This window comes from Nannochloropsis gaditana (assembly GCF_000240725.1).
Source record: "Nannochloropsis gaditana CCMP526 unplaced genomic scaffold scaffold139, whole genome shotgun sequence".
Taxonomy (NCBI): domain Eukaryota; class Eustigmatophyceae; order Eustigmatales; family Monodopsidaceae; genus Microchloropsis; species Microchloropsis gaditana.
In genome coordinates this window covers 13,130-32,172 of record NW_005803814.1, presented here as the reverse complement: position 1 = coordinate 32,172, position 19,043 = coordinate 13,130, and the positions used below count along the sequence as shown (strand labels likewise).

Here is a 19,043-nt window from a genome sequence, read left to right as displayed (position 1 = left end):
AAATGTGCGGGCTGACATGTCGTGAACAAAGCGCCCGGACCCCATACTCATGCCCTGCGGCCTCCCTGCCATGTGTTATCTCAGCCGCATTTGTCCCCCTTTGTGGACGACGAGAAGGAGGGTTACATCCCTGCCTATCGAGAGCAGCTGGAGCTCCTTCAGGGGAAAGCTGCCGCCACTGTTAATGCCGCAAACTCGAAAGAGGAGGAGGAGGACGCCGACGAGGAGGGAGAAGAGGACGAGGAGGAGGAGGGCGAGGAGGACGAGGAGGACGACGGAGAGGAAGAGGAGGAAGAAGGAGTGCAATCGTCCGAGGATAGAAAGGTGCGTCTTGCGTTTGAGCGGAGGATCCATTCATCGTGGGGGGGGGGGGGAAGGCACCACTCCAAAGGGGGAAGGCATGTCAGGCACGTTCCCTCACCCGCCCCGTCGGCGCCGCGAGGCGTCAGGGGGACACCCGGGGGTGGTTTCGGTCGATGCGTGCATTCTGTTGACAGTTGGGTGGGAGAGAAATGGGTCCCTTGAAGGGGCTCGGGACGGGTGCCTACGGTTTGCTCGCCTCGGCGATCGCGGGCACGGCGAGTGATTAACAAGCGCCGTCCACATGTTGAGATTGTCGACCTCACTCGTGGCGAGGCGGCCACGGATTTGCCGCGGGAAGGGAGGAGGAGAAGGGATGGGAGGTTGCAGCGGTGTGCGCGCGTCAGCTGAGCATGTCTGGTGCATGTCCCCTTTTCCCCTCCCGACTGACATGAGACTATCCTTCTTGTTCTCTACGTCCTCCCACAGCCGCAAGCTTCGGGCATGCGCAAGAAAGGTCAGACGAGGGGCGAGGACGCGTCGGAGAACGACGAGGCGCAGGCGCTGGCCGAGATCATGATGCCGCGAAAGCACCGGCGGGCCTACCAAGTCGCCCGCCGGGGGGAGGCCAAGCAGAAGGAGAAGGTGGAGGCACTGGTGACCAAGCGACGCAAGCTGGAAGAGGCCGCGGGTGTGGCTGCTCCCCGTTATGCGACGAGCAAGCGAAGGGCTGGGGCGAGGGGGACGACTGCGGTAGGAAAGGGTGGGAGGGGGGCGAAGACGGGGGCGCGGGTCTCCACCAGGTAGACGCGGAGCGACCCGACGCCGAGAGCCCCACGTAGATGGGGAGTGGGCCGTGTTATGCGAGACTTCTCCGACTGGGACGTTGTGAGAGAGGGGCTAGCAAAACCTTGACGAAGCTCCAAATAGAAATGAAAGTAAAGTATTACCCTACGAGCGCGGTTACCAGCTTGAACAGTACTCAAGATGTTTGTTTTCACTTAGGTTACCTAGTGAGGCGTTGAAGTGTGTCGTGTTATGTTGGCTGCGAAGACAACGATCTGACAAGGTGCCCATCTCTGCAGTAAATAGTATTGCTCGTGCTTACGCGGAAGGCGGAATGGCGCGGACATACGAAATTTATATGCGCATTGGCACTCAGGGCAAGAAAATTAAAAAATAAAAAGATCGCGTGTACGAGGCTTCACATGAAAGGGGGGACTGAAAAGTCCCTTGAATTTGATTGGATGTGACTCGAGCATGTCAGCGCTCATGAACTTAAGCTGATGCTTAACCACCGAAGCCGTACAGAGTGCGGCCCTGTCGCTTCAGAGCGTACACGACATCAAGAGCCGTGACGGTCTTGCGGCGGGCGTGCTCAGTGTAGGTGACGGAATCACGGATGACGTTCTCCAGGAAGACCTTGAGCACACCGCGGGTCTCCTCGTAGATGAGGCCCGAGATACGCTTGACACCACCTCGGCGGGCCAAACGACGGATGGCGGGCTTGGTAATGCCCTGGATGTTGTCACGCAACACCTTGCGGTGGCGCTTAGCGCCGCCTTTGCCGAGGCCCTTGCCGCCCTTGCCGCGTCCAGACATGATTTGAGAGTTTGGGTGTGTTGAACTGCCAAGATAGGAATATAAGACAATGAATGAGATTTTCATTAGACAAGATGTGTGAAGTCCCTCAAAAAGGATTTGAGACACCGTGCAAGAGCGATTGTGTGTATGCACGGGCGCATGAGTGCTTTTATGTCGTACGATATGGGAACACGAGAAGTCGAGGGTTGGGCGGGAAGGGGGATGAGGGACTCACGAGACATATCGACCAGTGAGAACGACAGAAACGCACTTGCGATTTCTGATAGACAATTGATCTATCGAGGAAGAAAACTCTTTTTCTCTTTGTGGCCATGAGAAACAGTAGGATGCCTAAGATGGAAGCACAATCACGCAGACGCGGAGTGGAAAGGGCACGACGGACGTGACTTTTGATTTGGCGAGGGTGTGGGGGAGCAAAAGGAATAAAATGCACCAAGAACCGTTTAATTTCAAATACACATGAGTGACGCCATTCCTAAAAACAACTAGACAGTCGTGTAGCCGCAAAAAACTGAAAAGTTATTACGCTCATTGCGTGCCACATGATGAATGAAAACTTACTTTTCAAGTTGTGAACAAAAATTCTTGAGCACAGACGGATAACAGTGTTTCGAGGGATGGTGTGAATGGCGGAGGCTTTTCTAAATGGTCAAGGAGTTTGAAAGGTGGTCAAGCATTCCGAGTACATTTCAAGCTTTCACAATTAAAATCAACAGCAGGCTTGTACTTTTTTGCATTTCATACCTGTTGGTGGTCACTGGAGTCGCAGCTTTTTATGGAACAACGTAACGGCTCCAAAAAATGGCGTCAGGCTCATATTTTAACCGTCAATGATGGATTTTATAAGGGGCGCTCCGAAGTTATTCATCAATACAAGGGATTCTAACGAGCATTTAACCAATCAGTCACTCATTTTTAATCTTCAGACCGTCCACTAGCTTTTGATATGATTGTTAGATATATGTTGAATTTGCTTTCACACGAAATGCGTGGTTTGGTCATGAGCACGAAGTTAGATGAGGCCAGTAGTTCAAAATGCGCGGGAAAGCGAAAATGGACACTTTGTTCTCCGAGCCATGTCGTCATGGACCGACGCATTTCCGAATCCGCCGTGTACATGTTACCAAAGCCTGGTATTGATAAGCTTAGCAACGTTAAAAGAATTCATGTCTACCTTTTCTTGCTAGCACTCTTTGTTCAATTTGTCTCCACCTCACCGCGTTTCTTTTCCGTTATTTCCATGCGATGGCGCAGCATGTCGAAACCATCCAATTTCGACCTAATCAGGGAGGCCATCCTTGCTTTGAAAGATCGCACAGGCTCCTCTCCCGCGGCTATTAGGGCCTACTTGACAAAAAATAGTCCCTCATTTCAGGACGACCATCACTTCAAAGCGGCTCTCAGGTCGGGCGAAAAAACTGGAAAGTTGATCAAAGTACGTATGAATAACATGTTCCACGGTATCCTGACTTTCTGAAAGATATTCTGGTAGAATTTTTGCACAGCCATCGTGGGTGGGATCCTTCGCCCTTGCTTGTGAAAAGGATTCTTCTTCCATGCACACTTTTTTGGAAGGTGGAGTTTTGGGTAAGCAATGATCTTACCCCTCTTTACTAAGGTTGCTCAAAATTTCGGGTCAGGTCAAAGCGTCGTACAAGCTGAGTGAGGCCGCCAAAAAAGTCGCGAAAGCGGTTAAGGCAGTCAAGAAGGTGACGAAGAAAGCAAGCGCTGTGGCCAGGAAGAGCGCCCCCAAAGAGAAGGTAGCATCCCTAAAAAGAGCTGCAGCTGGTCCCGCGCCGGCGAAGAAAGTTGTTGCAAAGAAAAACTATGCCCCTGGAAAGAAGTCTTCAACAAAGAAAGCGGTGCCTGCCAAGAAGAGAACTGCCGCAAAAAAATCCGCACCCGCCAAGAGACCTGTCGCGAAAAAAACTGGAGCAAAGAATATTGCCCCCACGAAGAAAGCTGCTTCTTCAAAGAAATCTGCGTCTTCAAAGAAAACTACTCCTGCAACGAAAGCTGTCGCTTCCAAAAAGACAGCTCCCAAAAGGGCCGCTCTCAAAAAGAAGAGCACCCTGAAGAAGAAGTGAAGGATCGCACCCATGGCCAAGCTGTCATCGATCACACGGTATCTAGGTTTCTTCTCGTCGCAGCACCCATGTCATTTCATCGTTATCACTGCAACTTGCATCTCCTCGTGTATTTCACGACTCCATTCGTTATCAGCTCTCATCGCACGGTACGACTGCCTTTGTGAGGGGATGGAAAGGGCATCATTTACTCGTTTCCCGTCTGACGCGTTGTCTTCTTGGGGGGTTTCTTTCCCGCGTCGCGTCTCTGGATAGCACTTCTCATCCAGCTGATCAAGGATTTCTTCGGCACGCGTCCTTCTAGATACATCATGGGGGGAAAATAACTTCACTCAACAAATGAAAACATCATTCACACAATTATGGCGGTTTTGTATCGCGCGCAAGTCTCATCGATTACGCCGCATGCCACGTCATTGCCATACCCTGCGCGTATGTATCATGGTGAAGCTCATCGCCGCGCGCATAACTTCCGTTGGACAGACACACCCTTCCGCACGCGGCACATCGCCTCCGCTCTCGCGGTGCGTACTGAGAAGAACGGCCCGATGATTGATTGGCACATGTAGAATGCACAAAAAAACTTTTCCACTTTCTGTGTGAGTAGTGTCTCCTTGCGCGTGGTGTAACGCACTTACACCCACTCGACAGATGTAACGCCGCTTTGAAATATGGACATGCTTCAGACCGTCCGTCGTCGGATCCAGCCACTTCCTGTCCCGCGCCAACAGAAGCGAGGCCACTAATTACCAGGGTTCTACTTCGAACCCCCCGCTCAAATATTTGACCGCCCTAACCTGGCGATGGCTTTTGTTTTGTGAGATCATACTTTCCCCTCCTCAAGATGGCGCTTCCTCGAAGTGGAAGAACAGAGCACACATTCAACGAATAAAGAACACCAGAGGAAGCACAAGCTTCCCATGTACATCATAAGATGTGATTTATGTAAATTTTGACCCCTTTACAAGGTCACATTACTCCTGTATGTCCTAAGCAATCTCCTTTGTCATCCTCCCTAGCTGCCTGTTACTCCCGCGCTACGCTGGCAGTTTCATCGTGACAGAATTCCCGTGGTGCTTCACACCATGCACTGCTCACATGTGCGCCTGAGGCTAACCTCTCTCACGCGCATCTACATTCTAACGATCCTACACAGTCCCCCACCCACCTTCTCCCTCCCGTCGCACCCTCTCCACGTCCCCTTCTCCCATGAACTGGCTCACTGAGAGCTTCTCCAGCAGTCTCACCAAAGACTTGGCCCGCTTCTTGTGCCTCTTCCTCTCCTCCGTGTCCCCGATCCAGTTCTCACCCAGGGCGAACCGGTGCAGACAGGCCGTCAGTGTCTCGGTCAGGCTGAAAGGCTCCTTCGACACGGCCACCCGCCGCACCGCCCTCAGGACCTCTTGGTCCGGCTGCTTTCTCTCGTCCAGAAAATCGGCCCAAAAGACACGAAAAAAGGACGCAGCCACAGCCCCGACACTCGCCACGTCCACCACCTTCAACACCGCCAGAGAGAGCCAGCCCTTCGCGATCAGGTGGCTGAGAGCCCTGGCAAGGTTCACGGCCTTGTGGCCCCCTGCCGCCCTTCTCTCTACCTTCTCCCCGCCCGGAGTGCTCCGACCCTCCCCGTCGTCCGCTCCAAAGCCAGCATTCTCCTGGTCCAATACCTTAAAAATGTCCCAATAGGTGAGCTGGAGGGTGAATTTGTATTTATCGTGGTACTCGCACAGTCGTCCTAGCAAGTACGCGTAGTACGGATTGTAGGCCCGCTCCTGCCCCAGACAATCCACGATGACCCGCACCACCTCCCGTTCCTGCTTGTCGCTCAAGTTCAGGCGCATCAGGCGTTCGAAGGCGTCCTGGTAGTCGCAGGCGGTCATGACGCTCGCAAAAATCGCCCGTCTCACGTCCGTGTTCATGCGCTGCCTCGACGCCAAGGAGTTGATCTTCTCCTGCAGGCTCGAGCTCACGGGACTCGCGGCGGCCATCGGAAACCCTTGGCCCCGGCCTGCGACACCCGGCTGCCCCCCCTCGCCCCTCTCCGCCTCCTTCCCCGCCCAGGCGGCTCCCACGCGCCACCACCGGCCGCGGGAGGCCGAGTCGCGCATGTCCTCCCAAGAGACGTGCAGGGTCTCCCCGCCCCCTCCCCCGCCCTGGCCTTTGCCGACCATCCCGCCGCTCCTCGCCCGGAGCACCAGCTTGCGAAGACGCTGCGTGCGTTCCCCTTCCTGGAGCTGGGCCTGTCGGCGCTTGTTGTTCTTCAAGTCGTTCAGGGTCTCGAGCATGTGCCGGACCCGGGCGTTGACGTCCCCCTCTCCGGCCCCCACCGAGGCCGCGCGCTCCTGCACCGCCAGCACGATGTCCTTGAGCGCCCGCGGGTCGTCCGCCCTCAGCTGAGGCCCGGCCGTGCGCAGGAGCAGGAGGAGGACGCTCCACGTCCCTCTCGTCCCAGGGGGGCCACCAGCTCACGGATCAAGCCGTAGACGAGGGGGGCAAGCCACCACCCCGAAGGAGTACAGGTAGGCAAGAATGAGGACCAGGTTGTCCAGGCGCGGGCCAGGCCCGCCTCGATAGCCTCCCTCTCCTCCTCGTCCTCCCCTCCCTCCCCCTCCCCCTACTCGCCAGCAGCCGCTTCCGCGCCGTGTGGTACTCCTGACAGACTCGCTCCAGCACATGCGCCCCCAACTCCCCTCCCCCGGCCCCTCCGGCCATGTGCACGCCCCCCACAAGGGCCGCGTGCGTGGGCACCAAGCCCTTCATCACCTGGGCTTCGCTCACGCACGTCTGCAGCAGCCTCTCGGTCAGGAGCGCGTGCATGCGCCTCCGCGGGTGCCGTGCATAGAGGGCGCTGACGTCTCGGATGCTCGTCTCCAGGTTCGCCTCCGAAACCCGGTTCGCGAGCCCGTTCAAGGTGCGACGAAGGAGCAAAAACTCGGCGCTCGTGGTGTCCTCGGGATCCTCCCCTCCTTGTCCCTCCCCCGTCCTCCGCCCGGACCGCAAGTGCGGGGGAAGGTACTTGCCCGGGGCGTCGGTCCCTGCCGGGGCCTCAAGGGGCCGCCCGTAGATGTCCTCCCCCCGCACCGGGCGATAGGCGTGGGCGACCACTTCCCGGCTCTCAGGGGAGGGCTCGAGGGGGGCGGGAGGCGGAGGAGCAGGAGCCGGCGGCATGCTCATCATCATCTTCTTCACCTCCCTCCTCCTCTTCTTCCTCCTCCTCTTCCTCCTCTTCTTCCTCCTCATTTTCCTCTTCTTCCTCCTCTTCTTCCTCCTCCACCTCCTCGTCGTCCTCCTCCTCCTCCTCCTCGCTGCTCCAGAAATCTGGCATCCCGCCATCCTTTTCCGCAAGTTTCGCTTGCCCTCTCTCCTCCTCCCCTTCCCCCCCTTTTCCTTCCCACGACAGACCACCCTCTCCCTCAATGTCCTCCTCGGCATCACCCAAATCCACTTCGTAATCCCAGCCCCCTTCCCCCTCTTTCTCTTTCTCGCCCCCCCTACCTCCTTCAGCGCCCCTTTCTTTCCCTTGCTGTGCCAAGAGCAGTCTCTCCAGCCCACTTCCGCCCCTGCCTCTTCCCGCTGACTCCGCCCTCCTCCCCCCCTCCCCCGAGTCCGAGGAGCCCGTCGCTCGACCCACCAAGGAGGAGATCCGATCCGTTGCCTCCAGGAGGTCCCCAATACTCTCGTCGAAGCCCTCGTACTTCATCAGGTCCTTCACTAGCTTCTGCTCCTTCTTCCCTCTGTCTTTTCCTGAAAGACCCAGCTTTCGCTCCAGGTAGCGTATCTCCTCCTCCTCCGCCAGGATGAAAGGGTCCTTCCGGTCAGATGCGGGCAAGCGACTTTTCCCCCCTTCAGCTTTGCTCTCTTTGCTATTTTTGTTTTGACTGACTTCAAGACCTGAAGCAGCTCCACCGCTGGGTGTAGAATGGGAAGATATTCCAGCCCGAGCCCGTTGCACGAGTCCTAACGTTTTGCGAAGTGACAAGCCATTACTGTCTGCGTGACGGGAGGCACTCTCCTGAGAAGGACGGGCGCGCTTCACACCCGCCTCGAGGGCAACCACGTTTGACTGCTCCCGCTTAGTTCCCGAGCTTATCGCGACTTTTCGTTGCTTTTTTGCCGCACGTTCTTGTTTGCGAAGCTCTTTGCGAGATGAAGGCCTCCCTTTTTTTTTAATTTTCAATTGGCCGCCCGGGCTGAAACCAGTATCGCCCAGCATAAGCTCATGTTGAAGGACTGATGGCAGCCGCAAAGGGTCTTTCTTCCTCATGCTGTACGTACGATTCGAACACGCACGAAACCAAAAAGAATCACAGCGCTTAGAATATCGGAAGTGAGAGTCGGGGCTGCGCAGCGAGTTCAAAAATGGTCGGGAAGGTGCTTGTCACAATCCCTAACAACAGATGAGAGATTACCAAGAGATTAGGTATCAAACGAGCGAAAGCATGCACCGCATATTCCGTGATGCACAATGTCACAAAATGCCATTGAGTCCTTCGACCTCAAGGGGGGGCTGAGGAACAATCTGTGGATACGAAAGCAGGGCGGCGCCTATGTCTTATGGCACACGACAGCACTCGCACACGCCATGGCACGCGCTCCCCCTGCATCCCTTTTTTTGTCTTTTATGTTTTCTCTGCTTGCGCGCAACGGCACATAAGCTGTACGCGATCCTGATATGTCTTTCACTCTCTTGTCCATCTCTCAGGGGCGCTTTTAAAACCTCCCTTCGGCCCCTTCGCCTTTTCCACGCACAGGCCCTTCCTCTTGCGACCATATCGCGCCAGGTTTCATGAATCCCTTGCATGGTTTTCGGAGAGTCGTAGCCCTTGGCTCAACAAAGCATCCAGCTTTGAGATGCTTGCGCTGCTTGGCTAGCATGTCGGCCCACCAACACAGTTCCCCCGACACAGCCGCCACTACTAGCCCTTCCGTCAGCTTCTACGAGCAAAGCTCAACCCCCTCATCCACGCCATTTTCAAGGGAGGTGTCTCCACCAGTATCGAGAAAGAATGACATGGGTGTCACTGAAGCACTCCCATCGGACTTTCGACAGCACGTCGAACCTGAAACCTCCTCAGCCCAGGTGTCTCACCCCCACAGTGCTAGTGAGGGGGACAAGGCGGTCGTGATTCATAACAGCGCCAATTCTATCGTACAAAGCTTTTATAGACGGCAACTTCCTACGTCACATTGCGTTCCATTCAATTCCTCGGAGGGTCGGCGCCTATTTCAGGAGGCATTGATGCAGGGCGGGTTGGAGAGCTACTTTCCCTTGTCCGAGCAGTTCAAAACCCAGGATGATCCCGCTTTTTGTGGCCTGGGGGCATTAACGATGGTGTTGAACGCTTTGGCGATCGATCCAGGCAGGACATGGAAAGGCCCGTGGCGCTGGTTCGACGAAAGCATGCTTGAGTGCTGCGAACCCCTGGAGGTGGTCCGAGAGCGCGGGATCTGCCTAGGGAAGCTTGACTGTCTGGCGCGCTGCAATGGGGCTACCACCGTCCTTAAGTACGGAGACAGCACGGGGCTCGACGAGTTCCGGAGGGACATCATTCGAACGACGGGAGGGGGAAGGGAAGCTTGCCATGGAGGAGGAAAAGAGGGAGCGACGGACTTTTCTCGTGTCCCCGGCACATTGGCCCGCGCTGAACACACTAATGGTTCCGAACAAACGCACATGCAGTACGAACAGCAGGACTTGCTCATCGTTGGCTACAACAGGCAGGTGCTGGGGCAGACAGGGTCGGGCCACTTCTCCCCCGTTGGGGGTTACCACGCAGGAAGGGACATGGCGCTGATCATGGACGTTGCCCGCTTCAAGTACCCGCCGCACTGGGTTCCGGTCCCTTTGCTCTGGGAAGCCATGCAGACTGTGGACCCGGAGACGCAGCGCTCGCGCGGCTACATGGTGGTGGCGAAAGGGATGGTCTCGGAGAGCTTGCTCTTTACCATCGACAAGTCGCGGTACGAGGAATTCAAGGACCTAGCCTCTTGGATTCGAAAGGCGGCCGACAGGCTACCCCTTTTGATGGAGGCTGAGATGACTAGAAATACGGGGGTGCCGGGAGGAGAAAGCGGGGGGACCGTCGGAGCAGCCCGACTCGATCATGACAGGCTGTTGCCTTTGTTTTTAGAGTCATTGCCCGCGAGCATTGCCAGCATGTTTGTCACCATCCATGAATCCTTTTGCCTTCGATATTCGGAGAAGCATCTCAAGTCCATAGGTGACCTGCTGGGGGCAATAGAGGCGCATCCCATCTACGAGACCATGGGGGCACAGCACGAAGCTCGCTTGGATCGCTTTCGCACCCCTTGTAGTCGTCGACACGTTGCTGCAGAGGAGGCATGTTGCGCGGGAAAGGTAGTAAACGAGCGCCACGTCCTCACCATTCTTTATATTTCGATGCTTGAGTGGGTATGCCAGCGTCAAAAATGGTCAATATTTGGCCTCTTTCCGGCTCAAGCGTTACACAGTCCACCTTTGCAGCTGGAAGTAGCTCAATTGAAGCGGAAAATTGCTGCCATGGCAGATGAAATGGGACCAAGGTGATGAAGTGTACCGAATATAAATCAGTGAGATAGGTAATAGAAACGCAGTATCGATATGGGTCAAGTAAAGAAGCTCGACTGTGATGCAATGTGTGGAACGTATCCTGTCCCTCTTTCCTGCGTTTCCACACACAGAACAGGAAAAACTATGAAATTGTGCTTTTCGTTCGAGTCTTTTAACCACACCCACTCGCACCAACACCACCACCCTAATATCTGAGTATCTATCATTGCTTCCCATGAAGTAGCTAGAATAACCTCCTCACCCCCCTCTCCTATTCTCGAACGCCGCAAGCCCTCCGCCTACCAAATCTGTACAAAGCAAATATCATGAAATGTGCACGAGCCAAGCTACTTCTTTCTGCCTCACCCTAAGATGTATATCTGCACAATTTAAATAGGCTATCGCCGGCCCTTTACGATTGCTTCGAGCACTGCCTTGTAGTGGACTGCACAGGGCAACGCATCTCCTACGAAACATCGCACCCTCATACATTCGTAGCTCCTTCCTCTCCTGTCCCCCAGAGAAGTCAAAGTTTACGTATTACCTTCTTAAATGCTCACGATGCGCCGGCTATTGAACACTCAACCTCGCAAGACACTCTTGCACAAGCTATTTTTTAGGGTTGCGATCTTCGGGGCCATCATTTCATTTAGGCCCGCAAGCGCTTTCTTGTCCCCATTGGTCCCGAGATGTAGTTTTACATTCCGCCATGAAGTCTCATCCACTATAGTGTGCATGATGGCACCTCACCGAGTACATGGTGTCGACAGTATGTGGAATTCGCTCCATCACGGAAGCAACACGACTTTCGTTTCCGAAATCGAGGACGACGTGTTTGCGGGATCAAACTCCTGGGCCAAGAAGGTTTACAGAGCACTCAACGCCGCCACAAAGCGCAAGGAACCCGGCACATTGATCATGATCCGCCACGGAGAGTCCATGCTGAATTACAACAAGACATTCACGGGTTGGATCGACGCGGACCTGAACGAACGGGGCATTCGGGAGACGGAGCACTCGGCACGCTTGCTGATGGAGCGTGGCTACGAAATCGACGTCACCTACACCTCACGCCTAAAGCGCGCCATTCGATCGAGTTGGATCCTCATGACGGAGCTGGGGCAGATCTATCGGCCCGTGTACAAATCCTGGCGCCTGAACGAGAGGATGTACGGAGCCCTCGAAGGCATGAGCAAGCCCGGGCTGGCCGAGGAGCTGGGGGAGGAAGTGGTCCAGGCATTCCGCACGGGACTGACCACGACGCCTCCTCCCATGACGCCCGACCACCCCCACTGGCACATGCACGAGAAGAAGTACGCGGACGTGAAGCCGGAGGAGATCCCCGTCACCGAGTCCCTGCAGGACACCATGGAGCGGACCTTGCCCCTGTGGGAATCGCGCATCCTCCCAGACCTGCGATCGGGCCGCACCGTCATGATCGTGGCGCACGCGAACTCGCTCCGGGGCATCGTCAAGCACATCGACAACCTGAACCAGACGGAGATCCAGTCGGTGGCCATTCCCAACGGAATCCCCCTCGTCTACAAGTTCGACAAGAACATGGTGCCTATCGAGCAAGAGGGAGCGGTCTCGCCCCTGACGGGAGAGTTCCTCGAGAAGAAAGGACTCCTGCGCGCTGCCCTTGCGAAAGAGGCAGAGCTGGCCGCCTCCGTGCCTGGGTACTCCACCGACGGGGGTGGATTCCGAGGCAATGCCAACTTGCCCGTGATGGACGCACGCTTGCGGGGCCTGGCCAAGCTCTCAGAAGCCCGGCAACTTATCGCAGCCACCAGTTTGGGAGTCCCGCCCCCGCTTGCTCCCCTTCCCCAGGCTGTGCCAGCGACTCGCGTGGCTTACCCTCGCCTGGTGGTCCCCAAAGCCGCGTCTTCGCCGCCGAGTGCCGGGGCACCGGATGCGAAGAACGCGCAAGAGCATGACCAAATCATCGTCATCATGCGCCACGGGAAGACCGAGTACAACAAGCTCGGCGTGTTCACGGGCTGGGAAGACGCCCCCTTGGCCAACGAGGGTCGGATCGAGGCGCGCAACGCGGGGAAGCTCCTGAAGCGGCACGGCATCGAGCTCGACGTCGTCTACACCTCCTGGCTCTCCCGGGCTATTGAGACGGCCTGGTTGATTGTGGACGAGCTGGACTGCCTCTGGGTGCCGATTGTCAAGTCCTGGCGGCTGAACGAGGTGGGACGGGAGGGTTGCCAGGGAGGGTCGATGAGGGGGTGGGGTTCTTCCATGTGCGACGTGTCAGATTGAAGCGTTTGCAGGCATGGCCGGAATTTGTTATTCTCGTCTGCGCGGCTGCTCTGACCCTCCTTCTTTCCTCCCTCTGGCTGCCAGCGACATTACGGCGCCCTGACAGGCCTCTCCAAGAAAATGATTGCCCAGCGCCACGGAGAGGCCAAATTTAAACGCTGGCGACGCTCCTATGCCACAAGGCCACCCGAGGTATCTTCCTTCTCGTCCCACTACCCCGGCAACGACGACCGATACGTGAAATACGCGGAAGACATGCGGGTCTCGGTCCGGGAGACGCTGATTCGGTCCCTCTCCGACATGCGCGTGAAGATCCACCGGAAGTTTCCCAAGGCGGAGAGCTTGAAAGACTGCATGAGCAGGACGATTCCTTTTTACACCGACCACATCGTACCGCAATCCGTCGCGAAGGGCAAAACGGTCCTGATAGCTTCCTCGGAGAACGCGATCCGAGGCTTGTTCATGCACCTGTGTGACATCCCCGCCGACCGCATCGCCGAGGTCGAGATTCCCACGGGCCTGCCGCTCGTCTACAACATTCGCAAGAGGTGCATCCAACTCCTAGAGACGGGCTTTGAGAACCCACAAGATCCATTGGGGCACTTAAATTTCGGCTCCTCGCCTGAGCTATTGTTCCAGCCTTGCGATGCCGAGCGGGACACGGAGTGCTTTTTGGGCGCCGACGGGAAATCCTATAGGTACGATCCCCTGATCCGACTGGGGGAGGCAGAGAGGAGGAATTTGGAGGAGGACATGATGGCGGAAGCGGAGGAAAAGGCCTCGTCTAAGCCCTCCAGCGGCCCTCCCTCTCCTCCATCCACTTCGTCTGCTCCCGCCGCTGCTGCGTCCGCCAAGGCGGCTGCTGCTGCCCCTCGGCCAACGGCGCCTGCTTCTGTGTAGAGGCTATGTTTGTGTGAAGATGTAATGTATACACGTTGACAGTATAGTGCGATAAATGACAAAGAATCTCGTCATTTTTAGCAAGACTACCCTTCTCAGCGTGCGCGGAAAAGGTTGCTTTCGCTTTAATTGCTTGTAATCTTAAGACTTTTCGTGTACGCTGCACACTAGAAATGGAAAAAAGGAAAGAGAAGATATTCAAGACAAACAGAGATACTCCCGGCCAGTGTCGTGCATCGCATCGTGTGTGTATCTACAACCGATGTCTGCCACAGACAGAAGTGGGCGATGCTCATAAGCTAATCGAACGTCGTACGCCAAACGTCTATGGAGGAGTCAACCAGCCCTGCTTTGTCCTTGCAAAAATTACTAAAAAATCGCGAACTAATATCACATTGCGGATCAGGTCCGCCGGCCGGAGGATCGTGTGCCCTGCACTACGTACGGGATAAAAAAAAATTGTACACGTGTATCTGTCCCACCACTTTGATGGTCTCAACTTCTCTGCGCTGCACACTCATTTGAAATTAGAAGAGAAAAACGACTGTTGGGCTCTACATTAGCTTGTACATGGTTGAAGCGCAGCGATGCCGGAGAGGATGGATCACTCGATAATTTGCCTGGACATCGCTTGCTTCAAACCTGAAACTTCCTATTTTGCGACGCCTTTCGAGAATTCTTTGCCCTCCACCTCTTTCTGGCCGTCCTTATTGCGTATCACATTTCCTGTCTGCTCACGCTCCTCCGGCACTGCTACCAGCAAGCCCGGAGCCCACTCACTGTGAATGCCCCAAGGCAGAGAATGCTGCAAATGGAGCTTGCATAGCGGCCCTGCAGCAATGTCCGCCGCGTTGAAGATACACAGAGAGCGTCGGCCCGTCAGAGCATTGAACTCGACCCCCATCCAATAGGAGTCGAGCTCTTCCTGCTCATCCCCCTTCCCTGGCTCGCATGCTGCCCGCGGCGCCAGTACTCCCTCACCCACCACAATGTGCTTCGTCCTGTCCTCAACGCTCAACTCACCACCAGTGTCGTCCCTATTCATGTCCACCGCGCTCAAAGAAAGAGGGGGCGACGCGAACATCGAGGGCAGGGAGGAAGAAGGTGCTTGTCGCGCTGCTGCCAATGCCGCTGCAGAGGAAGGCGCGTGCCAGCTTTCCACCAAGCCCGTGCCCAGATCCAGGTGGACGTATCCTTGCGGCGGCGACGAGACTCCGCGGTCATTGCACGCCATAGCCCACACGTGTCGCGGAGCCCCTTCCGCCTCGAACCGGGGGTGCACTTTGGGGAAGTCAAGGAAAGTCTTGGCTAAGGATGGCACCGCCACGAATGAGGCTCTCTTTCGCTCCAAGTCCACGTCCAGGCGGTAGTAGCGGATGATAGGTAGACGGGAGAAGTCAGGGGCGCCGCGGTAGGTGTGCCCGAACATGTGGCCGTCGTCGTTGGCAGGCGAGAACAAAGACTTGTCCCAGCCAGCTGCGAAACCCACCACTTTGTTTCCTTCTTCCCCATCCCCTTCCACATCGAAGGCGTGACTCCAGTGAGTCATAAAGTAGGGCTCCATTTCGATAGCCACAGGCGGCTTTCCAGCGTGCCTCCCCCCCGGACGAGGCACCAAATGGACCACGGCCCGTGCCTCTTCTCCCTTGACGGGGACCATGCACTCGCCGGGCCCTTTCAAACCCAAGACGCAGGGCAGCAAGTTCAAGCGAAAAGCGGACTGCATCCACACGTAGTAATTAGGTGTGACCACCCAGTCGTGTGGTGGAGATGGACAATCGGAAACGCGTATGGTCACGGGGGGAAAGGGCAGGTCAAAGGCCTCATCCCACTCATAGAATGTCACTTCCAGACCGGCACCACGGCTTTCCGTCCTGCTTTTTTTCCCTTTGGCGCTCCGCCACAGACGAGGATCAGGTACACCAAAATGCTTTGGGAGTAAGGTCTTCCAGCTCCACCCTAGTAGGCGCTTCGTGGCCTTGTCGATACGAGGATGGGCCGTAAAAGCATGTCCACTTTTCTTCTGCAGTATGGCGTCCAGCACGGGATCTGCGGATGTGATGGCCTCTCCTGGCCTCATTAGTCCACCAAAGTCAAATTCACCCTTTGTCTCCAATGTCTGGGTGTCCAATTCGTGAGGCAGGGCAGTCTCGAAAGTGGACAAGAGCCTACCACCCCAGTAGAGAGGCTTGGTGTTACTCGGATTCTTGAACTTCATGTCGAATGCATTTATCGGGGGAAGTCGAATTTTTAAAAAACTGTCTTTGAATGCGCTCCAGCCATGTCGACCTGTCTTCATTGTCCCGAATTGTCCTCGATAAAGGAAACGGTCTTCAACTTTTTCTTCCAAGTAGGCTTTCGTCTCAATGAACCGTGCCTTCACATGCACCTTCCCCTTGTTGAAGGAGATAGCCGTCATGGCTCCGTCACCCTCCAACCAGCATTTTATTGGGACACCGCCACGCTCATATTTGCTGGGCCCGACAGTCAAGAAAGTTCCATGTAGATCTTCGGGAATAACCCCCTCCCAGTCTTCTATCCAATAGTCCACGGCCTCATCCTCGTCCAAAGATGCAAAAAGCGATGCCCACGTGTCCAAATCAAAGTTGCCTGGCAGCTTTGAAGTCGGCGACAGGTCGCTATTAAAAATGCTTTCGTGAGGAGGAAGAGGTGCGCAGCTTGGTTTGGTGGGAGCGAAAGGGGAGGTCGGGATGGAGGTTGTGGAGCGCGGCGGCTGTGGCTGCGACCCAGGAAACGATCGGACGACGTAGGGACAAAGAAAAGCAAGTAAAATGATGCATGCATCGGTTTTGACCGTTGCCATGCTCCTGTGGCGGTGTGTAGGAGTGAGACATGGGGTGAGGGGCGGTCTTTGCCGGCGAAAAACCAGGTCACGAGACGTATGTGCCGGGGCTGTCCTAACCCTCCCTCCCCATCACCCTGCGTCCTCCCCGTGTAAACCCTGTGCATGCCTGACACTACGCGCTTCTCGCCGCTTACGACCACCTAAACGCTATGCACCGAGTGTTTGAATGGGCCTGCGCACTGACGTGTCCCAGAGGGCAAGGAAATGGCATGGACGTTGTCAGGCACGTGGAAAGGCCGCCAGGGGGGCTTCTTTTTCCGCCCCCCGCCCCCTCGTCCCCCGGGACCTCGCTAGCCCAACGGAATGCAACCGAGCCCTTTCCACCCACCCTCATTCGTTCCTTGCCCCGTTCCATGCTTTGACACAGCTGCACGACTATTTTCTATCGACATCGCCAAGAAAGATCCTATTCCTTCGCACCGCGTGGTTGACGCCAGCACTTTGCCACCCAAACCTGTGAATCAATATCAAAATTGCTCTCCCCCCCCCAAAGTACGATGAGTAACATGAACGATGAAGAGCTACAAAAACTCTTCATGTGGGTAGATACGATTCCTCTGAGTCGGTCTAAAAAAAATATCAACCGGGATTTTAGTGACGCGGTGCTGGCCGCGGAGGTGATCGGCCACTACTTTCCCCGCCTCGTTGACATGCACAACTATCCTGCAACTTCTAACTCTGGACAAAAGCTGGCCAATTGGCGAGCCCTGAACGTAAAGGTTTTAAAAAAACTAAAGTATCAGCAGGCGCCTCCTATGTTGGAAGACTTGGCACACGCAAAGACTGGAGCTGTCGAGGTCTTCTTGCACGCGCTGCAATACAAGCTCGCAAAGTACAAGGCCGACAAGAGCGGACCCACCGCGTCTCACACGACAGAGGGTGAAGCTCAATCGGTGTCAATCGAGCAGCTCTCCATTCATGGAGGGCGCTCACCCACAGCTCCTGCTCTGACAGGGGCTGGTCAAGCGTGCAAAAGCTTCGCTGCAATACCTGTCTCCTCATCGTCTTCTCCAAGCCCCGCGACCTCTCCTGCCCGCCAGCACGTCCTTTCAGAGCCATCGCATTCCACCTCTGTTTTCTCGCTGTCCCTTCCCGGTGAGGCAGGAGCAGCAAATAGCTTGATAAGTCGGGGCGAGAACAGCGGCAAAAGGCATCCACGGGCGGAGGAGCAGCCGTCAGTGGACGAAGAGATCATGATGGAGAAGGAGGAGACCCTGGAGGAGCTTCGGCAGGTAAGCCTCTTCTGTTTCACTCCGGAGTACATGTTCGCAGTCACTCCGGTTTTCAATGTCTGGGTATACGGAGCATCTTCGGATGCTCCCTCGTGATCCTCAGCTGACGCAATATTAACAAATTCCTTTCAATTTTTCCCACTTTCTTCATCCCTACAGACCGTGGACATGCTCCAACTAAAAGTGACAAAACTCGAGCAACTCCTACGTGTGAAGGAGATGAAGATCGACACGTTGGGCCGCGAAGTCGCTCGTCTCAGTCTCACCGGAAAACCAGATCCAGATGGTGCCACTGGCGGAGGGTTCATTGGAGATGGTTCATTCAGCCCCGCCAGGAGCACTTACAGCGTCGATGATGCTGGAGAGAGAAGCGGAAAGGCGGCCGAGAAGCCCCTCACGCTTCCCTCGTATGCACGCGTGGGTGTTTAGAGCGGAAGACGACGCCTTGGAAATGGTGAATGACGGAGCAGTAGGAGCAATAGCTGAGTTTGTACATGTAAACTTCACAAAACTCAAGAGGAAGCATGCGCGAGGATAATCTGCTTCATGTATGGTTAAGGCGCAAAAGTAACTAAGAGCAAGCGTTTGATCTCCGCGCTAACAAGGCTACGCCATTCAGTGAGAACTATCGCTTTGAGGTTTCGCGTTGATTTCCTTCCAGTTTCTTCATCTAGTCGCGATCCACGGCTCCCCAGCACTGTCAGCATCCTTCAACATCGGAGGCTTCCCGGGAAAGAGAAAACGAAGAGGACCAAGCCCATTCCATGGCCTCCAGAGCGTCCTACATCTGACAACGCCTCTACCTTCGGACCAGCTCCCGCACACCACCCCGTCCCTCGACCGCTCCCGGGAGCGGCTTAGATGGTAGATGGATACAGCATCACGCGGACCGGTCCCCCGATCGCCTTAGGAGGCAGATTCCGTCGAAACTTGGCGCGTACGACTCCGTTGGTACCATGCGCCCGGGTCACCTTTCCCCAGATGGCACGGTACTTGGTGTTGTTCTTGAGGGTCTTGGCCTTGTAAATGTAGGCGATGCGCTTACCCAGGTAAAAATCCACGCTCTTCTTCTCATCCAGCCCGTCGATCTTGATCAAGGACGTGTGATTCGTCTGTTGCCGCAGGCCGCGCTTGTAACCCAGCACGACTCCTTTGACGTACAGCCTTACTGGCTGTTTAACAGGAAGACCAAGAAGGGGATTGGGAAAGAAAAGAAGTTGAATACATGCGACCAT

The 19,043-nt window shown here is 55.7% G+C and overlaps 2 protein-coding genes across 2 annotated transcripts; both read right to left on the bottom strand.

The window, feature by feature from the left end:
- Nucleotides 1-15,288: 15,288 nt before the first annotated feature.
- On the bottom strand, nucleotides 15,289-15,725 carry NGA_2065010 (retinal pigment epithelial membrane protein; the record flags this gene model as incomplete). Its single annotated transcript, XM_005855678.1, has 1 exon — nucleotides 15,289-15,725. A coding segment is annotated over one exon (437 nt), but the record flags the coding sequence as incomplete, so codon positions are not given.
- A 160-nt stretch (nucleotides 15,726-15,885) lies between these two features.
- Nucleotides 15,886-16,265, bottom strand: NGA_2043610 (uncharacterized protein; the record flags this gene model as incomplete). The annotated part of the gene is made up of 1 exon (XM_005855677.1): nucleotides 15,886-16,265. A coding segment is annotated over one exon (265 nt), but the record flags the coding sequence as incomplete, so codon positions are not given.
- Nucleotides 16,266-19,043: the final 2,778 nt, after the last annotated feature.